The sequence below is a fragment of the Oryzias latipes genome, chromosome 19, assembly GCF_002234675.1.
Source record: "Oryzias latipes chromosome 19, ASM223467v1".
Taxonomy (NCBI): Eukaryota; Metazoa; Chordata; class Actinopteri; order Beloniformes; family Adrianichthyidae; genus Oryzias; species Oryzias latipes.
The window spans coordinates 14,842,547-14,861,732 of record NC_019877.2 but is presented as its reverse complement, the minus strand read 5'-3'; the positions used below and the strand labels follow the sequence as shown (position 1 = coordinate 14,861,732).

Here is a 19,186-nt window from a genome sequence, read left to right as displayed (position 1 = left end):
TTTTTTTGGTGGGGAAACAGTGAGGCGGTGATGCCAACATGCATACATACATACATGCATAAGTGCAGAGTCTTTATAAGTGACAGCTGTCAGTGCTGGCTTAGACCGAGTCTCCTGAGGGAAACGCTCCCCTTACCTTCTCCTCCTCCTCCACCTCCTTCCCTCGCGCTCTATCCATCTCACCCTCTTACACCTCTACATGTTGAATAATAATGCCCACGCAGAGCTTTGCAGTATTGATCGAGCGCCAGAGGACACAGGGTCAAGTCACAGGGTGTCAATATTTAAAGCAGCCCTCAGCACTGGGGACCTCTCCCATAACCTCATTCATATGGGGGACAGCTCTGCTCAAATACTCTCTTGGCACAAAGAAAGGAGGGAGAAGTGTAAAAAAAAATGATGAATACTGTTTTCTCTGCACTATAAGGCACAGTTAAAAGTCTTAATTTTTTTCAAAAAATAACAGTGTGCCATATATAATCCGGAGCACCTAATCTGTAGCGGTCTTGGACTGTGTCTTAAAAAGAAGGTTCTGTATGTCAGTGACAGGTTGGGATTTGGTGTAGCCACAGTAGTTTGTTTTAGTGGTACACGTTTGTTTTTTATGTGCTGTAAACAAGGTTGGGAGGTGCAAGTGTTGTGAATGCTAACGCTTCTAACAAGGCTAATGTGTAGCGGTGTTGGACTGCGTTTTTTTACGTATTACTAATAAGGTTGGTGGCTAGTGTAGTCAGAATAACGTTTGTTTTAGTGGTGTCAGTATATTTTTGTAATGTTATAAACAAGGTTGGGAGTTACAGGCATTGTGACCACCTAACATGGCTAAAGCCTCCAACAAGGCTAATGTGTAGCGGTGTTGGACTCTGTTGCGGTGTTGGTAATAAAGTTGAGAGTTAGCGTAGTCAGAATAACGTTTATTTTAGCAGTATTAGTTTTTTACGTGTTGCAAACATATTTGGGAGTTGCAAGTCAATAAACTAACACTTCTAACATGGCTAATGTGTAGCTGTGTGGGACTATGGCTAGGTCCGAATTCCTTCACTACTTACTACTCTGTACTATATAGTACGTTCGCCATTTTGTGGTGCTATCCAAAACCGAGTGCCCTAGAAATTTCCCAGAAGTCTCTGCGAAAAACCAGTGAGCATCAATGCTCACTAGATTGGCGAAAATAGACTACAATGCATTTACGTTTGGACAATTTTTGCAAAAAAAAAATATGTATTTAAAAGTATTTTTCAAATAAAATATCAACATTTTTATCTTCAGAACACAGCGGTCATCGCAAAACGCTTATAACAATTAGATTTTCACTCTGTGAAATCGATGATAACATATAAAAAAGAATAAACTTTGTGTACGCAATTAATAAAGTCTGACTAACAGAATTTTCTCTGACTTGTCCCGCTTAATGCGCCCGTAGTTTGGCCTGTGTAACATAAAATTGACCATTCATTGATGGTCTGCCTTATAATCCAGAGTGCCCTATAGAGCGGAAGTTACGATGTATGTGAACAGAAAGTTATAAAGGATTTTAAAAATATGTATTATTTGGCATAGACACACTAGTAACCTTGCAGTGCTTTGTGGCTCCTGATTGCATGCCTAATCACCCTTTCTATCACTCAGTCACCCGCCCAATAACACAAAGAAGCCCTGAGGTTAAGGTGGACACTGTTTTTCTCAAGTAAAGTCCATTCTGATCAATTGTTCTCATCTGTTTGTCACTTTTGCCCTTTCTCTCCTGCCGTTGCCTCCGGCCTGCTCTTATCTGTCCCCAGAGAAAGGTGCTCCATCAGCGAGGCTGGCGTGGCTCGCATGTTCCGCCTGCTGTGTTTTTTTTCTTTTTTTTACATTCACTCTGTCTCTCATATACGGTCACTTCAGCTGCATGTCAGCGAGCTTTCTTTCTATCCTCCGGTGCTGCCTTTACACCGCCGCGGAAACACTCGGCGCCGACACACTGCTCTCCGAGATAAGAGCAATGTCTACGGCGCGATTAGGATCTCCCAGTTACCATTAAAGACGGTTTATCTCTGGCCCTAACCCTCATTCACGCCTTTTGCTTGTTTGCAGTCTCTCCAGAGGCACTGATGGAGGTCACAGAGCCAAGAGGAAGAAGAGAGCAGAGGCAATGGAAAAGAAAAAGCATGACACCAAGCTATTATTCACTGAGCTTTTGCATGATGAAGCAAAAAATGGCTTTGTTTGAAAATGTAGATTAAAATGCTTTTGCAAAGAGTTTTACACATAGAATTTGATTTTAGATAAGTGTAATCAACAACCATTGGAACCATGCAATATGTAAAAGGTAAATGTATTTAAGATTAATTAAAAAAAGAATTGATAGGGGTCATTATTCATTTAGAATTGTAAGAGACATCCAACAATATCACAAAGTTTCAAATCTTTGGGTAAAATTTGTAAAAAAGTATTAATAAAGAGTTGTGATTAATATTCCTCTTGAGGAAAATGGATGTGGCCGATGGAAAATGGTAAAGCTAAGTGCCTTTGCAGCATTAAACTGTATAAATGTGAAATATCACACCACTTTGATCATTATTTAGCCTTTTTTGTACTGCTGGGTTAGGTCAGCCCTTGATGATATTCACCTTTTATGTTTTTTCTTTCCTGTTTTTGGCATAACAAACGAATAGCAGGCCTTAAATATTCTCTATCATCTATGCAGTACGCCCCCCTTTCAGTCACACAGCTCTCAGTGCCTGAAAAAGGAACATCTGATGGCATCCTGCAGTTTCTGGTATCAGGATGTGAGCAATAGATTTTTGAGCCCAGTGGACTGTGGGGTTATGGATTGGGTTGGCTTCCCACAGATGTTATCAGTTCCCATCAGTGGTATCAGGAGAGCTTTGGAGTCTTTGTTTTGTTTGTTTAAAATCTTTCTATGAAAGTTTCTTTTTGGGTGCTGCTGTATATGAAGCAGGTGAAACCATATAGGAAGCATTACTGGTCTACAAAAATTGTGAGTGGTTGAGAGCCAATGAAGTATCCATTATATATCTATTAATCTACGACATATCTGTTTTTTGTATTTACCTTAACCTTTTTAATATTGAAATTTGAAATATTAATGTTTTCTTATATCATTCCAGTTAACATTTGACATTTCGTTTCTTTCCTCATGAAAACTTCAAGTGTGGACTGAGTCATCACTTCACAACTTGGCAATACCTTTTCTGTTAAAGTTAAGGTTAAAGAGACATTTGTAAAGTTACTAGGTTTTCATCCACACAGCCACACAACCCTACAGACTTTCTTAGCAAACAAAAAGCCTTAGTCACATGTAATCATATGATAGTTGACCCGTATGGGTAATGGAGGTTTTTGGGTTGTCCAGGCCTGTAGAAAGTCATAGAGGTATGTTTTGCAATTCACTTGATGTTCGAACAGTCACCTCAAGGGTCATCACTGAAAATGGAACGTACCATTGTCATGTGTGTGGTATGTGTATTGTGAACTTTTCGTGATGCTAGTTGCACATAGGTGAAATGTACATGTAATGCTGTTGCACTATGCGCTTATGCTGCACTGCAGTCCTTAGAAGGTGCCAGTACTGGCCCCCTTACTGAATCCTGCATGAACAGGATGTGCTCGGGATACAGAAGTTCCTATAGGATGCACACACAAACTATGGTCTGACTGTCTAGTTTCCCACTGTCTAACAGTGTGGGCTGCATGACAGGAAGCCACATAGGGCACACTCCTAACAGATGAACAGTATTTATGGGCCCCCTGCTCAGTCCAAAAATCAGGGAGTCAAATGAATTAACATCTGTATGACAAACCTGCGTCTCATCTACTGTAACCTTACTTACCATTGTGTGTTGTATAAGTGTTCACTATGACCTATTGCTCATAGAAAAAAAATACATGAACATCTTCACTCAATGGGCTCACCGAGTTGTCTACTATCGAATCACATAAATGCCAAAAATTGAAAGGGCGTAAAGACAACTAAGCAGGCGTATTTAGAAACTGAGTGAGTGAACCTTACAACCGTGCTGGTGCAATTCTAACTAAGCGACCCCGTATTTTACAACTGAACGGCTGAAATCCTAACTGAGCAGTGATCCTGCTCGGTCAGTTCTCCTTTGCGCCCTCACCTGGATTTACGCTCAGTGTTAAGGGGGCGTTTTTGTCACTTGGGGGCGGTATTTAGGGGTGTGTTTGTCACTTAGGGGCAGGAACCTTTCTGGTTGATCTGATTGGCTGAAATTTGCATGCCAAGCAGCGGGGCGGGACTTTAATTTTGGGGCTTTAATAGAAAATGAACGGCGGCTGTAACGTGGATTAAAATCATTAAAACGATAACAAATGCAGTGAATTTCACATGAGAAAAACTTACAGCACAAAAAAACCCGCTGCACTTTCTTACCTTAGTCTGGGTCATTGGTTAATGTTTTAATCCGCGTTACATCCGCGGTTTTTTTCTATGATTGGCTCTAACAGGGGGGGGGGACAAATAAGTTTGACACAAAGACCCGACATTTCTAACTGTGATAGTCAAAGAGCCACACCACACACTGACCTCCCAGACAAACACAATTAAAGCCATGTTATTTCTCATAATAACCCCCTCCTCTCCTTACAACAGCACTGGATTAAACGGGGCCGTTTCAGTTTAGTGTTTTTTCTGTATTTAACGTAAACACACATACCGGTGAAACGTGCACGCTGGTGTGTGTTTAAAAAAGGCAGCGAGCACAAAACTGAGTTGGTTGTGATTTATTTTTTCAGTCATCAATCAGCATTTATAATCCATCAAAGTCTTCATCTTCTGCATCTGGAACAGCTGGGCTACATCTCTATCAGACACGCCGGCTTCCCTTTCCTCATCATCAGAGTCTGTCTCTTTGCCGTGCGGCTCCTAAGAACAGTGACAGTAGACACCTCAGGCCAAGTTTAAGTCCTGCAGTCCCAAAGTGTGGCGTAACTCGCCGGCCCTGCGTCCCGGTAAGGGGGGGAGGATGGACAGCTTTTCACGGTCATCTGCTGGAAATAGCAGCGCTGAGCCTCGAGTCGATCTTCCAACACTATGGAATTACGTTTCTGCCATAAACTGAAAGGGCGTAAAGAGAACTAAGCGGGCGTATTTAGGAACTGAGCGAGTGAACCTTAAAACCGCGCAGGCGCAATTCTAACTGAGAAGTGATCTTGCGCGGTCAGTTCCTTTTTGCGCGCTCATGTGGATTTACGCTCAGTGTTAAGGGGGCGTTTTTGTCACTTTTGGGGCAGGAACCTTTCTGGTTGATCTGATTGGCTGAAATTTGCATGGCCTATCGGCGAGGCACAGGGGCGGGACCTTCATTTTTCAGTGTGGGGGGGGGGTTAACAGGCGGCTCTTGAGCTGCGTGCAGCTCTCTGCCTTTTATCATATTTTCTATATTCAGTACTTTATAGTACAAAGGAGCAGATATGTGAATAATGCAGAGCAACTTCGTTTGGAAACCCTGGAAATGCAAAGAGACACGATTATGAGGCACATTTTAAACTGCATGATATCAGCTACGCGGAGGAACACGGGAATAGAGCAGCTGCAGTTCGGTTAAATTAGATCTTCACAGATTCGGACTTCCTGCTTCAATAACTCTTCTGATAAACGTTCAAATGTGTCAGCAAGTATCTCACTCATTTTGTATTAACACAGAGAGTGAACTACAAAAGCATCTTTAAAGAAAAAAGTTCGTTTTTATTGCCTTTTAATCAGAATTGTTCGTTTCAAGCTGTGAATGCAAACAGAGCAGCAGCACTTTTTTGACGCTCCCTTGGCAGCCGGCTCGCTGCTCTGTTTGCATTCACAGCTTAAAACGAACAATTCTGATTAAAAGGCAATAAAAACGAACTTTTTTCTTTAAAAATGCTTTTGTAGTTCACTCTCTGTGTTAATACAAAATGAGTGAGATACTTGCTGACACATTTGAACGTTTATCAGAAGAGTTATTGAAGCAGGAAGTCCGAATCTGTGAAGATCTAATTTAACCGAACTGCTGCTGGTCTATTCCCGTGTTCCTCCGCGTAGCTGATAGCTGCAGTTTAAACTATGCCTCATAATCGTGTCTCTTTGCATTTCCAGGGTTTCCAAACGAAGTTGTTCTGCATTATTCACATATCTGCTCCTTTGTACTATGGGGGGGGGGTCTTCTTTCACGGCCTTATGGTTGTGAAAGTACTGAATATAGAAAATATGATAAAAGGCAGAGAGCCGCACGCAGCTCAAGAGCCGCCTGTTAACCCCCCCCCCCCGCACTGAAAAATGAAGGTCCCGCCCCTGTGCCTCGCCGATAGGCCATGCAAATTTCAGCCAATCAGACCAACCAGAAAGGTTCCTGCCCCAAAAGTGACAAAAACGCCCCCTTAACACTGAGCGTAAATCCACATGAGCGCGCAAAAAGGAATTGACCGCGCAAGATCACTTCTCAGTTAGAATTGCGCCTGCGCGGTTTTAAGGTTCACTCACTCAGTTCCTAAATACGCCTGCTTAGTTGTCTTTACGCCCTTTCACTTATTGGCAGATTTGTAATTCCATAGTCTACATCCTCTCAATTTTGTGCGGACAACCTGCGTGGCCCGTACAGGTATGCCCTTTTTTATTTGCTCCCAGACAGCCCATCTATCTATCCATTGTGTCTAAACTATAAATGAGTGTTGGGGGACTCCCAAACATACAAGCAAAGTCATTATAAAAACACCAAGATTCCCACCAAATTTACACATTTTGGCTGAACAATGTTAACCATCCTGTTTTAGTTCAAAACAATTTAGCATTTATTCTTCAAAAACCGCTATGAAAACCATGTCGTCATCAAAGCAATTACCAATACAAAAGGAGATAGAGGAAGAAAATTAAAGTAAAGTTATTTATTTGCCCCACAGATGCAGATAGGAGAGTCCATAGAGCTTAATTTTGCACTCACCTGTACTCCAGTGAAAATCGGGTCAGTTCTGTGTTGTTGTGGATCCATTTAAACTCCAGGGGCCAGCTTCCTTCTGCCATACAGGTCAGCACCAGCCTGTTGCGCTCAAGATGGAGCTGACTCCGTACTGGCTCTGTCTTGAAGTACGGTGGCACATCATCTGCAAAAAGAGACACTTTTGAGTGGGTTTATCCTCATTTTGCCATTTTTGTGATTTTTTTGTTTTTGTTTGTTTGTTTAGCATTTATTAGAGATAATGTATAAAACTGCTTGAAAAAATAAAAAACTTTCATTATAATGGCCCCAAGCAGTCCTGGACTGCAAGGACCATATTGTTTTTCATAATTTTTTTTTCTCTCACTGTGCGTTTATACCAACATTTTCCCCCTACCAAATTATTTAAAAAAAACTCAGCAAAACTTGCATGCTCCTATTACCATGTGAAAGTGTTTTTTTACCCTCTCCAAAAAGAGGATGATATCAAAGTGGATAAAACCGACATAAACGCATGAATGGAGCCAAAATCTAATATAGGACTCAAAAGACAAAACAAAAACAAAAAAACTTCAAAATTAAATAACGGAGCCAAATCACGTGTATTGGGGATATCCAGAGGACATTTGGATTGTTTGATTATTATAGGATGGCCACTATGGCTTTGGGGCCATTTTTTTAATTTGGCAATTTCACATATTTCCACAAGATAGAAAAATAGGCCTGCGTGTGGCATACTAGAGTTCGTTTCAGAGGAAATAAGATGAACGTCATACAGTGTGGCTCCTTGGGCAAGACCCTTCAGGCTAATGCCTAAATATGTAGCCACAAGGGGGCCAAAGTCTAGGTCTCCCTGTCCCGGTCCCCAGCCTGGAAAAAGCACAGGGTCTGTCAGGAAGGGCTTCCAGCGTAAACATCTCTGCCAACCACCTGTGCAAATCCCTTTTTAGCGATTTGCTGTGGCGACCTCTGAAGGGATGTCCCAAAAGATGAACAACATCAACCCACAGTAAAGGGAAAGGAAAGAGCTGTTTTAGCAATCTTTACAAAATTTCACACACACGCCACCAGGTGAAGTCTACAACCACAACCAAAGTTTTTCCGGAACTTTGACCCGGGAAAGAGGCAGTTATCTTGAAAAAAAAAACTCTCTTTAGTACGAGATGCAAATTCAAACTCCTCCTAATAATTTAAATCTATCACAACTAATTGGGAAACTACTTGGGAAAAGATGTTTAAAGATTTTCAACTGTGTTAATGTATCATACTTTTTACTGGAGTATTGTGAAATTTTAATAGGTGAATCCCTGGCTGAATGTGAAGGAACAATTCTAAATCTTCCAAAAAAAAATTTACATAGACATGTTTGTAATCACCAGGCAACCAAATATAAAATGGTTGCTATAGGGATAAAACCAACAGAAAAGTTGGTTGTCTTTGATGACATTCTCACTGGCAGTTCTGACCGTGGTGGAAGGGGCAGAGGAGGAGGGTGAAGGTGTGTAGCAGCAGCTCAGCCAGTGAGGGTGGGTCAGAAATGGGCGGCGAGGGCGGGTAGCGGCTGCGGGCCATATAATGTTGGCTTTAATTAAGTGTTATGTGTTAACTAAACAATGTATGGACAGTTTCTAAGCGAGAGCACTGTCACTGCTGCTCATTGGGTTTATGGCCAGACTGCAGTGTGCTCTACAACAAAGACTGGCTTAGAGTATTTGATTGCCACTGGCACACTGAGATAAGGCTTTCACATGTCACAAAGGAAACTCTTTCTGACCGTGTCCTATTTGGGGCCACCTGATCTCCCGTGACACACCGCTGCCTGTGCGAGCTGATTTGAACTCGTTCTGGGAGCTTTGCACACGCCTGGCTAACGGGGAAGAGGTAGCAATGCGTTGAGTCATGAAGGATTGGTCCTGCATCTGGCGTTCAGTGTGTTTGTGTCAGTTACTCCCTGGCACAGTGCAGCACTTTCCTGCGAGCTACAGAGAGCAGACAGGAGAGGAGCAAAGCCAGGGAGGAGGCGTGAAATCCTTTCATCATTCGTTCGCCTCCTCTCAGTCTCGCTGTGTCTTTTGCTCTCGCCGTGGTTTCCCGAACACGCTCTGTTGAGTGTAAAGGCATGAACGGAGGGAGACCGGTGTGAACCTCTCCGCAGAGTGATTGCACATACCCAACGTAGCAACACAGATTTTTATATCTCAATCATGAAGCCCTCTAGATGAACTGTCAGAGTCCCTTGTGGTTCCAATAACTCACCCCTTCTAGATGATGTAAAAGCGTAGAGCTTACTTGATCATCATTGTAAATATAGAACACATTAATTGGATGGTTGGATAATATAATTATCAAATTGACTGATAATCAGGCATTGAAATTAAACTGTCAAAATGATCTATAGAGCTGATATTTTGTCCCTCTATCTTGGCGCGACAAATTCACTGGAGGTAGGCGGGTGAGACTGTGGGAATGTCAAGCGAAAAAAAAAAAAAGGTGATGAGAGTAAAATAAACTGAGAAGCAAAAATATGAATTAGAAGCTTCTTTCTAATAATTATGGCCACATTTTCTTCAATACCAACTGGATGTGTCATTTATTCTTTTCTTAAGCAGTACTTACTTGATCTGATTTATAGGGATCTTCATAGACCAAGGCTGGATCCGAATTCTTCCCCTGCCCCTACATTTAGCCCTCCAAATGGACAGTTATGGAAAAACAGTCTTCATGTCCGAATTCCTTCACTAATCACTATATAGGCCGTTTGCCATTTTGTAGTGCTGTCCGAATGTACAATTCCAAAATTGAGTGCCTTAGAAATTTCCCAAATGTCTCCATAAAAAACCAGTGTCGATGCTCACTAGATTGGGGAATATAGACCACAATAACTTTGCGTCTGAACAATTTTTGCCAAAGAAAAGTTATTTACATTTTTTTTTATAAACTATCAACATTTTTATATTCAGAACACAGTGGATTCATAAATGATCGCTCATATCAATTCGTTCATTCATTCATCTTCTTAACCGTTTATTCCCTTTTGGGGTCACGGGGTTGCCGGAGCCTATCCCGGCCACTTGGGCGTAGGCAAGGGATACCCTGGACTGGTCGCCAGTCCGTCGCAGGGTAGAATATCCTCAATCACACATCCATTCACTCTCACACTCACACCTATGGACAATTTAGAGTTGCCAATCAACCTATGTAGCATGTTTTTGGACGGTGGGAGGAAGCCGGAGATCCCGGAGGAAACCCACGCATGCACGGGGAGAACATGCAAACTCCACACAGAAAGGTCCCCCATTGATGTTGTGTTTTTCATGTCCCCCAGCCGGGACTTGAACCGGGGGCCTTCTTGCTGTGAGGGAAGAGCGCTAACCACTGCGCCACCGTGCAGCCCCATATCAATTCGATTTTAACTTAATCAATGAAGTCATAATCACCATTAAAAAAAAGTAGTGTCCATCGTGTCCGAATCGCTTTTAAAATACAGGGCACTACATAGTCCTGCACTATATAGTTTTTTAGTAGTTTAGTAGTAGTAGTTTTTAGTAGTAGCAGTTCGGACCATGCAAGTGTCTTCTACCACTCTATGATGTCATTAATAGTCACCAGCCATCCACGTTAGCGAGTTTGTAAGCTCCCCACAATAGTTGTAAATTTGTTAGATCATTTACTTTTGTGGGATAACGGTGTAAAACACCTCGCATGTTGCGCATTTTTAAGACGCCACCAAGTGGCGTTTGCTGGACTTTGAGACAGAGTAAAGCAGAGATAAAAAGAAGAGAGTCAGGGAGAGAGATCCGCCTGTTAGCAGAGTTCGTGGCTTGTGACGCTGGAAAAAAAGGAAAGTTGCTTTTTTATGTTGGTGGACAATAAAACAACTGAAATCTACCAAGTAGCCTCCTCATGTGTCTCATGAGTGCAACATATAGTCCAAGTTCATTCCAAGCATGTGAGACGTAATGAAGTAGGTCCAAAGACTATGGACCAACTTCATGCACTATTATTGCATTCTCTCCTATAAATGGGCTTTAACTGCTCCGCCATTTTTCCTGTATCAGCACGCCGAATCACAAAAACTAAAAAAGAAACAAACTATTTCCAGAATTTAAAGAAAGTTTTATTCTCCAGACTTTATTGTAACGATGCTTCTTGGCTCTTATGTTGCTGGAAAATCTGTTTGTTTCCCTTTTCAATTGTCCCACCTTCTTAAAAAACATGCTGAGTGTGCTGGTTGCACCCTTTAAAAGGAAGTGTAAAGTTTTCCTTTCCGGTGCCAGTTGATATTACTGTTGCTGTCTTCTCTTGTTGTGAGTTTCTGGCTCCTCCTAAAGCTGCCATCCAGTAACATGATTGGCACCATGTCTTCCACGAATTTGCAGTCAAGGTCCAAACCCCCATTTTCTTACTATTGGTACAAAACGTATTGAGCAACCCATTTTTAGTGCAACAACTAATGATCATTTGCAGAAAATAGGATTGTGAAACTGCATTCATGTAAAACACATTCATCAAACTCAAGGCCCGCGGGCCAAATGTGGCCCGCTATGTCATTTTATGTGGCCTGTGAGACCATAAAAGTTTTTCATATTTTAAAATAAAAAATAAAAATTGGTGTGTATTTATTCATATTTAGGGGGAATCAGACTTGAAATATCGGATTGGGTAACTTTACATTAGAACTTAAACACAGTCCATTTAACCTAACCTGACAGAATCAAATGTAAAAAGATTTATGCTAGAGTAACAAGCAAACATATATGTTTTCTATGCAACTGTAATTGTCACTTTAAAAAGTTATAGTAAATAAATAATGACTTATTTAACATTAAAGAGTAATTACATTTATTTTTAATTACATTTAGTTACATGTATATATGGAGGACATATATAAAGAAAATTAAGCTAAAAATAGTATTTCTGACTATTTCTTTATTCAAATCACAGTGAATCAGGAGCAGACGAAAGATGAGGACAAGAAGAGGGGCGGGGTTGCTACACACTAACAGTCCTGCCCATAACTCAGCGGAGAATTTAATAAATTACTGCAGCTCTGCATAAACGGTGTCCTTGAAAAATTACAGCTTTTTTTGGATTTTGGCTCAAAACAGCCTCATCAAAATCAAAAGACCACTGGGAATGCTTTGAAAATACATAAAAAAGGCAGTTAAATTCTGCTGTTGATTTCAGTTTTTTACACATTCTTTTTACCTGTCACTTTAGTGTAAAAGATGTCTGGTTGTGCCTGATTTCAGCTAGTTTCAGCTAGAAGTTCAATTCCACGGTGTCAGTTACAAGAATCTAAGAAAAAACTCAATTTTTAAGTTTTTTTTAAATAATTTTTTTATTTGTAGTTTGCCAAATAACAACACAACAAGTGTGTTTAAATGTTACAGCAGCAAATTTGTGAAAACTTTCCCTGCCATTACAAACACCACAATACACATTTAGTAATTGTCTTATACAAATATATATATATATATATATATATATATATATATATATATATATATATATATATATATATATATATATATATATATATATATATATATATATATAAATATTTAATAAGAAATGGATAGAGAGATAGATAGAGAGATGATCAATTTGAAACCATACAAAATTAAATTGACATATAGCACTACAATCACAGAGGGAAAATCTAGTATATATGTTTTGTTCACGCTATAGTTAAACCAGTGTTTTTGCAAAAAGAAAATGATAACACAGTCACAAAATTGTTCAGTGCATACAGTAAATTACTTGGATAAAACTTGTTTTGTTGCGTGATATTGTAAAAATTGTGTTTTTTATTCTGAAAAATCAACGTAAAAAAAACCCTCACATTGATTTGTTTTCTAGTTTAATTTAAAATGTAAACTCCTGTATGGACAATGAAGTGTCTATGGCAGAATAGTGATAAAATAAGCCCATAAATCATAACCCTTCACAAAGTCAGACTCCAGATTTAAGTACTTCTGATAGCCGGAAACATCATTACCTTCATTAGGTGGGAAATTTAAGGTTATAAATGATGACACTTTAAAAGATCCATAATGTGGAAAATCAAGTGAAATAACAGGCAGATCAGCAGTTATTGTTTACACTTCAAAATGAACTACATCTCAATAAATTGATAATGAATATTCATAAACTCCAGCACCTTGCTGTTGCATATTTATGAGAAACGTTTCACTTTGACTTCTTCTGTGGATAACCTGATGAGGCGTGTGCCTGGGAGCTGCTGTAAATAAATATTTATAGCAGCGGCGAGAGGATGCAAAGGATTTCCTGAGACACGGGAAGTTATTGACTCATCTGCTGGACGCAGATTTTCTATCTAAGGCAAGGCGTTCTGCCAAAACATGGACACAACTAGTCAGTAGGTCACACTGTGAAGTGAAGAATAAATGCACGCAAAAAGAAATGGCGGTATTTTTGCCCCACTGCGTTCAAAAAAAGATTAGGATTCGGTCCGATTTAAAGAGAAAAGTGTTTAACCAAAGAGGAACTTAAAAAAATGTAGCAGAGTTGAGACGCCTGAGCGTCTTCCAAAGCAATGTGGGTCAATCACAGTCTGGAAATTAGGAGATTGAGATAGGCCGTCGAAGATGGCCGAAACAAATTCTTCCCCGGCGGTTAGCAGTTTAATATTATCTTGGATGGGGACATAAAAAAGCATGATGGGAAAAGGCAGAGGAGAGGCAAAAAAGCAAAACAAGAAAACCCAACTTTAGAGAAAAAGTGATGTATGCAAATATAGCCCCCTAATGGAGCCTGAATGAGCAGAGGTGAATAAAAGCATTGATCACTGATGAACATCTCCAATGGTTTCTCTCGTTAAGAAGGTCAATGAGAGCTCATCTCTGTTATCTAATTGCAGAATGAGCCACAGAGCTGTAACCTAAAGAATCTGTCTGCATAGAGGTTAATATGTGTTGTGACGCCCTGCATTTAAAGTACTGTATTTTCTGTACTATGAGGAAAACAGCTGTGTCTTCTAATCTGTAGCACTTTATATATAGATTAATTCTAGTTGTGTTTATTAAAATGGCGCTCTATCAAAATGTCTGTATTGTTTTTTCACGAGTTACAAGGTTGGGTGTTATCGTGAATAGGCTAACACAGCTGATGCGAAGCGATGTCGGACTCATTTTTGGGAGCAAGCGTAGACACGGTACAGGTTGTTTTGGCGCTATAAGGGCCGGTTTATACTTCAAAGCGATTTGTGATCGTGGTCACACGGCCATCGGAGCGAAATTGCCCAGACGCAGCAGAATGCGACGCCTGCTGGTGACGTCACCCACAACAGGAATTTTACGCCTGTAGTGGAATCGCCTGCAAATCACGTCATTTAACCAGAATGTATTTCAAGGGACTAGAGGGCGCAATAAGAGCAACTCTGTCCAGAAAAAATATCCTTTTAACACTGAAGATGATGAAAGCTTAACAGACGAAGTTAAAGGAAACACCTAATTTCACACACAGAGCGTGAGCAAGATAAAAAATAAATACAAACTGGAAAAATCTTTTAGGTCATATAGATTTCATTTTGCACTAGACTAGATAATGCAATTTGCCTCTTTCTTCGCCTTTTTATCGCCTGTTTCTGCTTAGTGGACAAACGAACCACCCACCTCTGCCTCAGCGGGATGTCGTTCATGTTAAAAATTAAACCCTGGAGACGATCACACTGTTTGAAAAGTATAAACACCACTCAGAAGTTCATCGCAGTAATAGCGGACAGTCGCAAGCAAATCCAAGCACTATGAAATAGACCGCCCATTTACTGGAGCGATGACCGATCGCTTTGTCATGTGCTCTATCGACACTTACTGATTCTTCATTCTGTCTGATTAAAGCTAGGAACCGGATAATGATAAATCATGTAATAAAATGGTTACGGTAGAACAGGGGTGGGATTATATAAGTTTGCTTCCTTCCACTCCCTTTCAAGCAATATTTATTAATATGTCGAATTATCCTAAGTTTGATTCTTCTTTGTATGAATGTGTAACTGATGATTGTATCGTTTGTGTATTATTTTTTGATTGCTTGAAATAAACCATTTCAAATCAAAATCAAATCAAAAGTATAATCGGTCTTAAATTCGTTTTTCTGTGTGTTGCAAACACGGTTGGGAGTTACAGGTATAAAAACCCTAACGCAGCTAACATTTAGCGGTTTCTGACAGTTTTTTTTACATGACACAAACAAGGATAGGAGTTAGCATAATGCTGGTTAGCGTCTGTTGTATCAGTCAGTTTTTTTTTTATGAATTGTGAACAAGGTTGGATGTTGGTGTATTTATGCTAGTGGTGGGCCGTCAGGGCCTTCAAGGCTTTCTCTGAAGGTCTAAAAAATATCAGAATCATGTGTTAATACATAATTTGTCTATGCATACTCATTATATCATTCCAAATGGTCTGTCCACTCCCTTTTATTTTGTTTATGATGGTTATGCTGCTTTCAGACAGACGTATTTTCATATTGCAACATTTAATCAATCGCATTTTCAGCTGTCCTTTGTTGCCAGGCAGGGCCAGAGCTAACGAGGCCTTCACAATCAGTTCTGAAGGCCTCTAATGCAAAATCAATGTCGGAAATGACATTCATTTCCTTCAACCAATCAGATTTTTAGTTGGTGTTAGCAAGGCCCTGTAGCAGGCTTAGCCACCATCACAGTAGTCAGACTATCAGAAAAATTTGAGTCAATCATGAAGCAGCTGAACAGATTTGTGTGTTTGGCGCTGACCATCCACCGCGTCTGCAGAACGAAGCACTGGCCTTGATGGCATAGAAAAGGACTTCTTGACGGAACTGAAACGCGACAGGGTGATCGAACTGTTTTTGAGGAAAGGGAGGAGGATGGATTTTTTCTTCAAATAATTGGATTTTTTGATGACTGAAATGATAAATATCATTATAACTAATATTCCAAATGTATGAGGTTATTTTCAATGTTTTTCGCTGGCTGTAATTGCATAACAAGATTTGTTACCCATTGTTGTGCCGTACATCCAACAACATCACCTCATGTTGCAGCATGATAATGCACGGCCCCATGTTGCAAGGATCTGTACACAATTCTTGGAAGCTGAAAACATCCCAGTTCTTGCATGGCCAGCATACTCACCGGACATGTCACCCATTGAGCATGTTTGGGATGCTCTGGATCAGCGTACACGACAGCGTGTTCCAGTTCCTGCCAATATCCAGCAACTTCGCACAGCCATTGAAGAAGAGTGGACCAACATTCCATAGGCCACAATAGACAACCTGATCAACTCTATGCGAAGGAGATGTGTCGCACTTCATGAGCCAAATAGTGGTCACACCAGATACTGACTGGTTGTCTGAGTCCCCTGACCCCCTCAATAAAACAAAACTGAAGATTTCAGAGTGGCCTTTTCTTGTGGCCAGTCTAAGGCACACCTGTGCAATAATCATGCCGTCTAATCAGCATCTTGATATGGCACACCTGTGAGGTGGGATGGATTGTCTTGGCAAAGGAGAAGTGCTCACTATCACAGATTTAGACAGATTTGTGAACAATATTTCAGAGAACTGGTTATTTTGTGTATGTGGAAAATGTTTCACATCTTTGAGTTCATACCATAAAAAATGGGAGCAATAACAAAAGTGTTGCGTTTATATTTTTGGTCAGTGTATGTTGCAAACAAGTTTGGCAGTTAGGTGTATTGTGAATTTCAACGTGGCTAAATTGTAGCGAGTTACAGACAAGTTCTGGCATTATTGTGAACCCGTTCATAAAGCCTGACTGACTGACACACTTATCTCTGACGTGTTTGTCTCACTTAAAGCGCCTTACAGTTTGGTGCGTTCTAAACACAACATAAGTCCTAGAACAGTAATACATTGATGATGGGAATTAAAAACCCATTGTGCCCTATAGTGCAGACATCAGCAAATTAAAATTAGATACTCTAACAATAAAATTGCCTTATTTTCTCTCATATTTTCTTTTTTTATTTCCTTATTTTAGTGTGATTTACACAAAGAGGCAAAGCTGAGAAAAAAATAAAAAATGTCTATGTGGTTCAAAAGTGAATACCATCACTAATGACTTATTTTTTCTAACATACAATCTGTTTTCTTTGGTTTTCCTATAAAATGTCACTTTTATTCTGAAATGAATCACTTGGATCGTTCCCTTGAAAGCAAACTGGTTTCATGTAGCCAAAAGTAAAACATAAAGAAGTCTAAAAATAAAGAAAAATAATTTGCAGGAAAACCATCTATACATATAAATATATGTGGATGTCACACAAATGCAAAACTTTACACTTTATTTCTGCAGCATTTCCTTGAAAAGTTCTTCTAATAGAGTGTCAAAGTGAAAAAGGTCTATGTGGATTACCAACACAGAAATTTTTTTTATTCATATTATTATTATAATGAAGAGTCCTAGCGTCTAACTCTGAAAGGACTGCTTCTAGTATGTGAGCTTCCTGTTGTGTCTTTGAGGGCCCTCATTATCATACAGCACTGTTTGCTTTTGAGGATTCTCTCTGGGGGCAGCGCCCGGGTCAGCTCTGGGATGGGCCATGCTTCTGTGTGAGTGTGTGAGCATGCATGCAGGTTAGTGGATGTTCCTTAATAAGACCATCGCCAGGTAGAAATATCCTGAGAGCCTTCCCTTTTTCAGAAAAGCATCACTCATTAGCACTTAAGAAATATTTACTATCTGACCAAAATTTGTTTTCAGCCTTTCAAGAAGACGCAATGGCCTTTTTATTTATTTGAAATCTTTTGTCATCCTGATGAAATGTGTCTGTGATGTCATAAAAGCCACAGATGAATTTCGATTCACCAGGATCCATATATTTCAGTCCATCCCTTCTTCTTCTGAATTCATATTTGCTATTTTTCTTCTCAAAGTTGAGCGGTAACTCCTCTGAACACAGGCTTAAAGACCGTCTCTACTCAAAATGACATTTTTGGTGTTTTTCCCATGCTCTTGTGGCATTTTTCTAATAATGTACAATAATATGTAATAAATAATAATAACAAATAATAATGGAGGGAAAACAAATAAAGCGCAAATTTGCACTTCTAAGTACGGTACATTTTTTACTCAAAAGATTGTGAATCAGAATCAGGAATTGCAACGCTAATGTTAGGTTTGGGGTGGGAGGGGCTGTGAGCTAGCAGGACAGCATGTAAACAGAGAGCTTTCAGGAATGGGAAGGGGGGCAGGGTTGCTTCACACCAATGGTCCCGCCCACATCTTTGAAGTTAATTTCTAACAAACTACAGTCACTTTGCAGAAAATTATGTTTTTTATTTTTTATTTTGGCTACAAACAGCATAATTACAAGACCACTGGGAACCCTCTTAACCCTTGTGCTATCTTGTGGGGTCCAGATGACCCCCCTCCCAACGTTAACGCGCCTTCATCCGGACCCCACAAGACAGCACAAGGGTTAAAGTAGATCAAAAGACAATCTGAGTGGGACTTTTAACTTTGAAATGCCTACAGAAACTGTTTATTGCTACTTTAATGCAATCAGTCAAGGCCAGTTTTTGCTTTTTGCGTGGTGTTATCAATTGGATTCTCTTTTTTAATTCAGATATTCTTCTAAATTAAAACAAAGGTGAGATTTTGCAGTTTGCAGAAAGACATCACATAGCATAGTCATAGGGCATTAATATTCTTTTTCAAACCTAAAATTGTTTTAAAGACTCAAAGCAAAATTAATAGACAATAAGCTCCATCTTCCTTTTTTTTTCCAACGGTACAGGGATTAGACTTTCTTCCCACTTTTATAAATAAATGAAAAATCTTTTCTGAACGCACTCCAGCAGAGCTATAGTGAGGAAACCTTCTATCTAATTATGGCAAAATCCTTTTATATGGTGCAGGTGGGGGTTCTTAGCAATATTAAATTGTATTTGCTTCACTCTGTATTAAACTTTTCCATGTTTTAGAAATATTGTAAAATAAAAAATGAAAGGAAAATGATCAATTTACCAAAAACCTTATATGTAGTGCAATACAGTTTGAGTATAAGATTGATTTATTAATTTATGATCAGTCTAAAGGTGTATTTATAAAAACAGCACCCTCCCACAACATTTGCCCCACACAGAGAAGGAGACACACATTACTGATAGTTTCGTCTCACTGTGCATTAAATGCTAATGACCAATGTAAATGGGTACATGTAATTATGGCCACATATGCATGCCTGTTAACTCTGATGGCAGGTGTCAAAAGTATGTTTGTGATGCTG

General features: G+C 39.8%; 1 protein-coding gene across 4 annotated transcripts in view; it reads right to left on the bottom strand.

Moving 5' to 3' along the window:
- The window catches only part of sdk2 (sidekick cell adhesion molecule 2), a 394,471-nt gene that overhangs the window by 117,886 nt on the left and 257,399 nt on the right, over positions 1-19,186 (bottom strand). For all 4 annotated transcript variants that reach the window (XM_023949203.1, XM_023949204.1, XM_023949201.1 and 1 more), the window contains exon 2: positions 6,936-7,095. In XM_023949203.1, the coding sequence (XP_023804971.1) occupies positions 6,936-7,095 (160 nt within the window). The remainder of the gene's footprint in view (positions 1-6,935; positions 7,096-19,186) is intronic.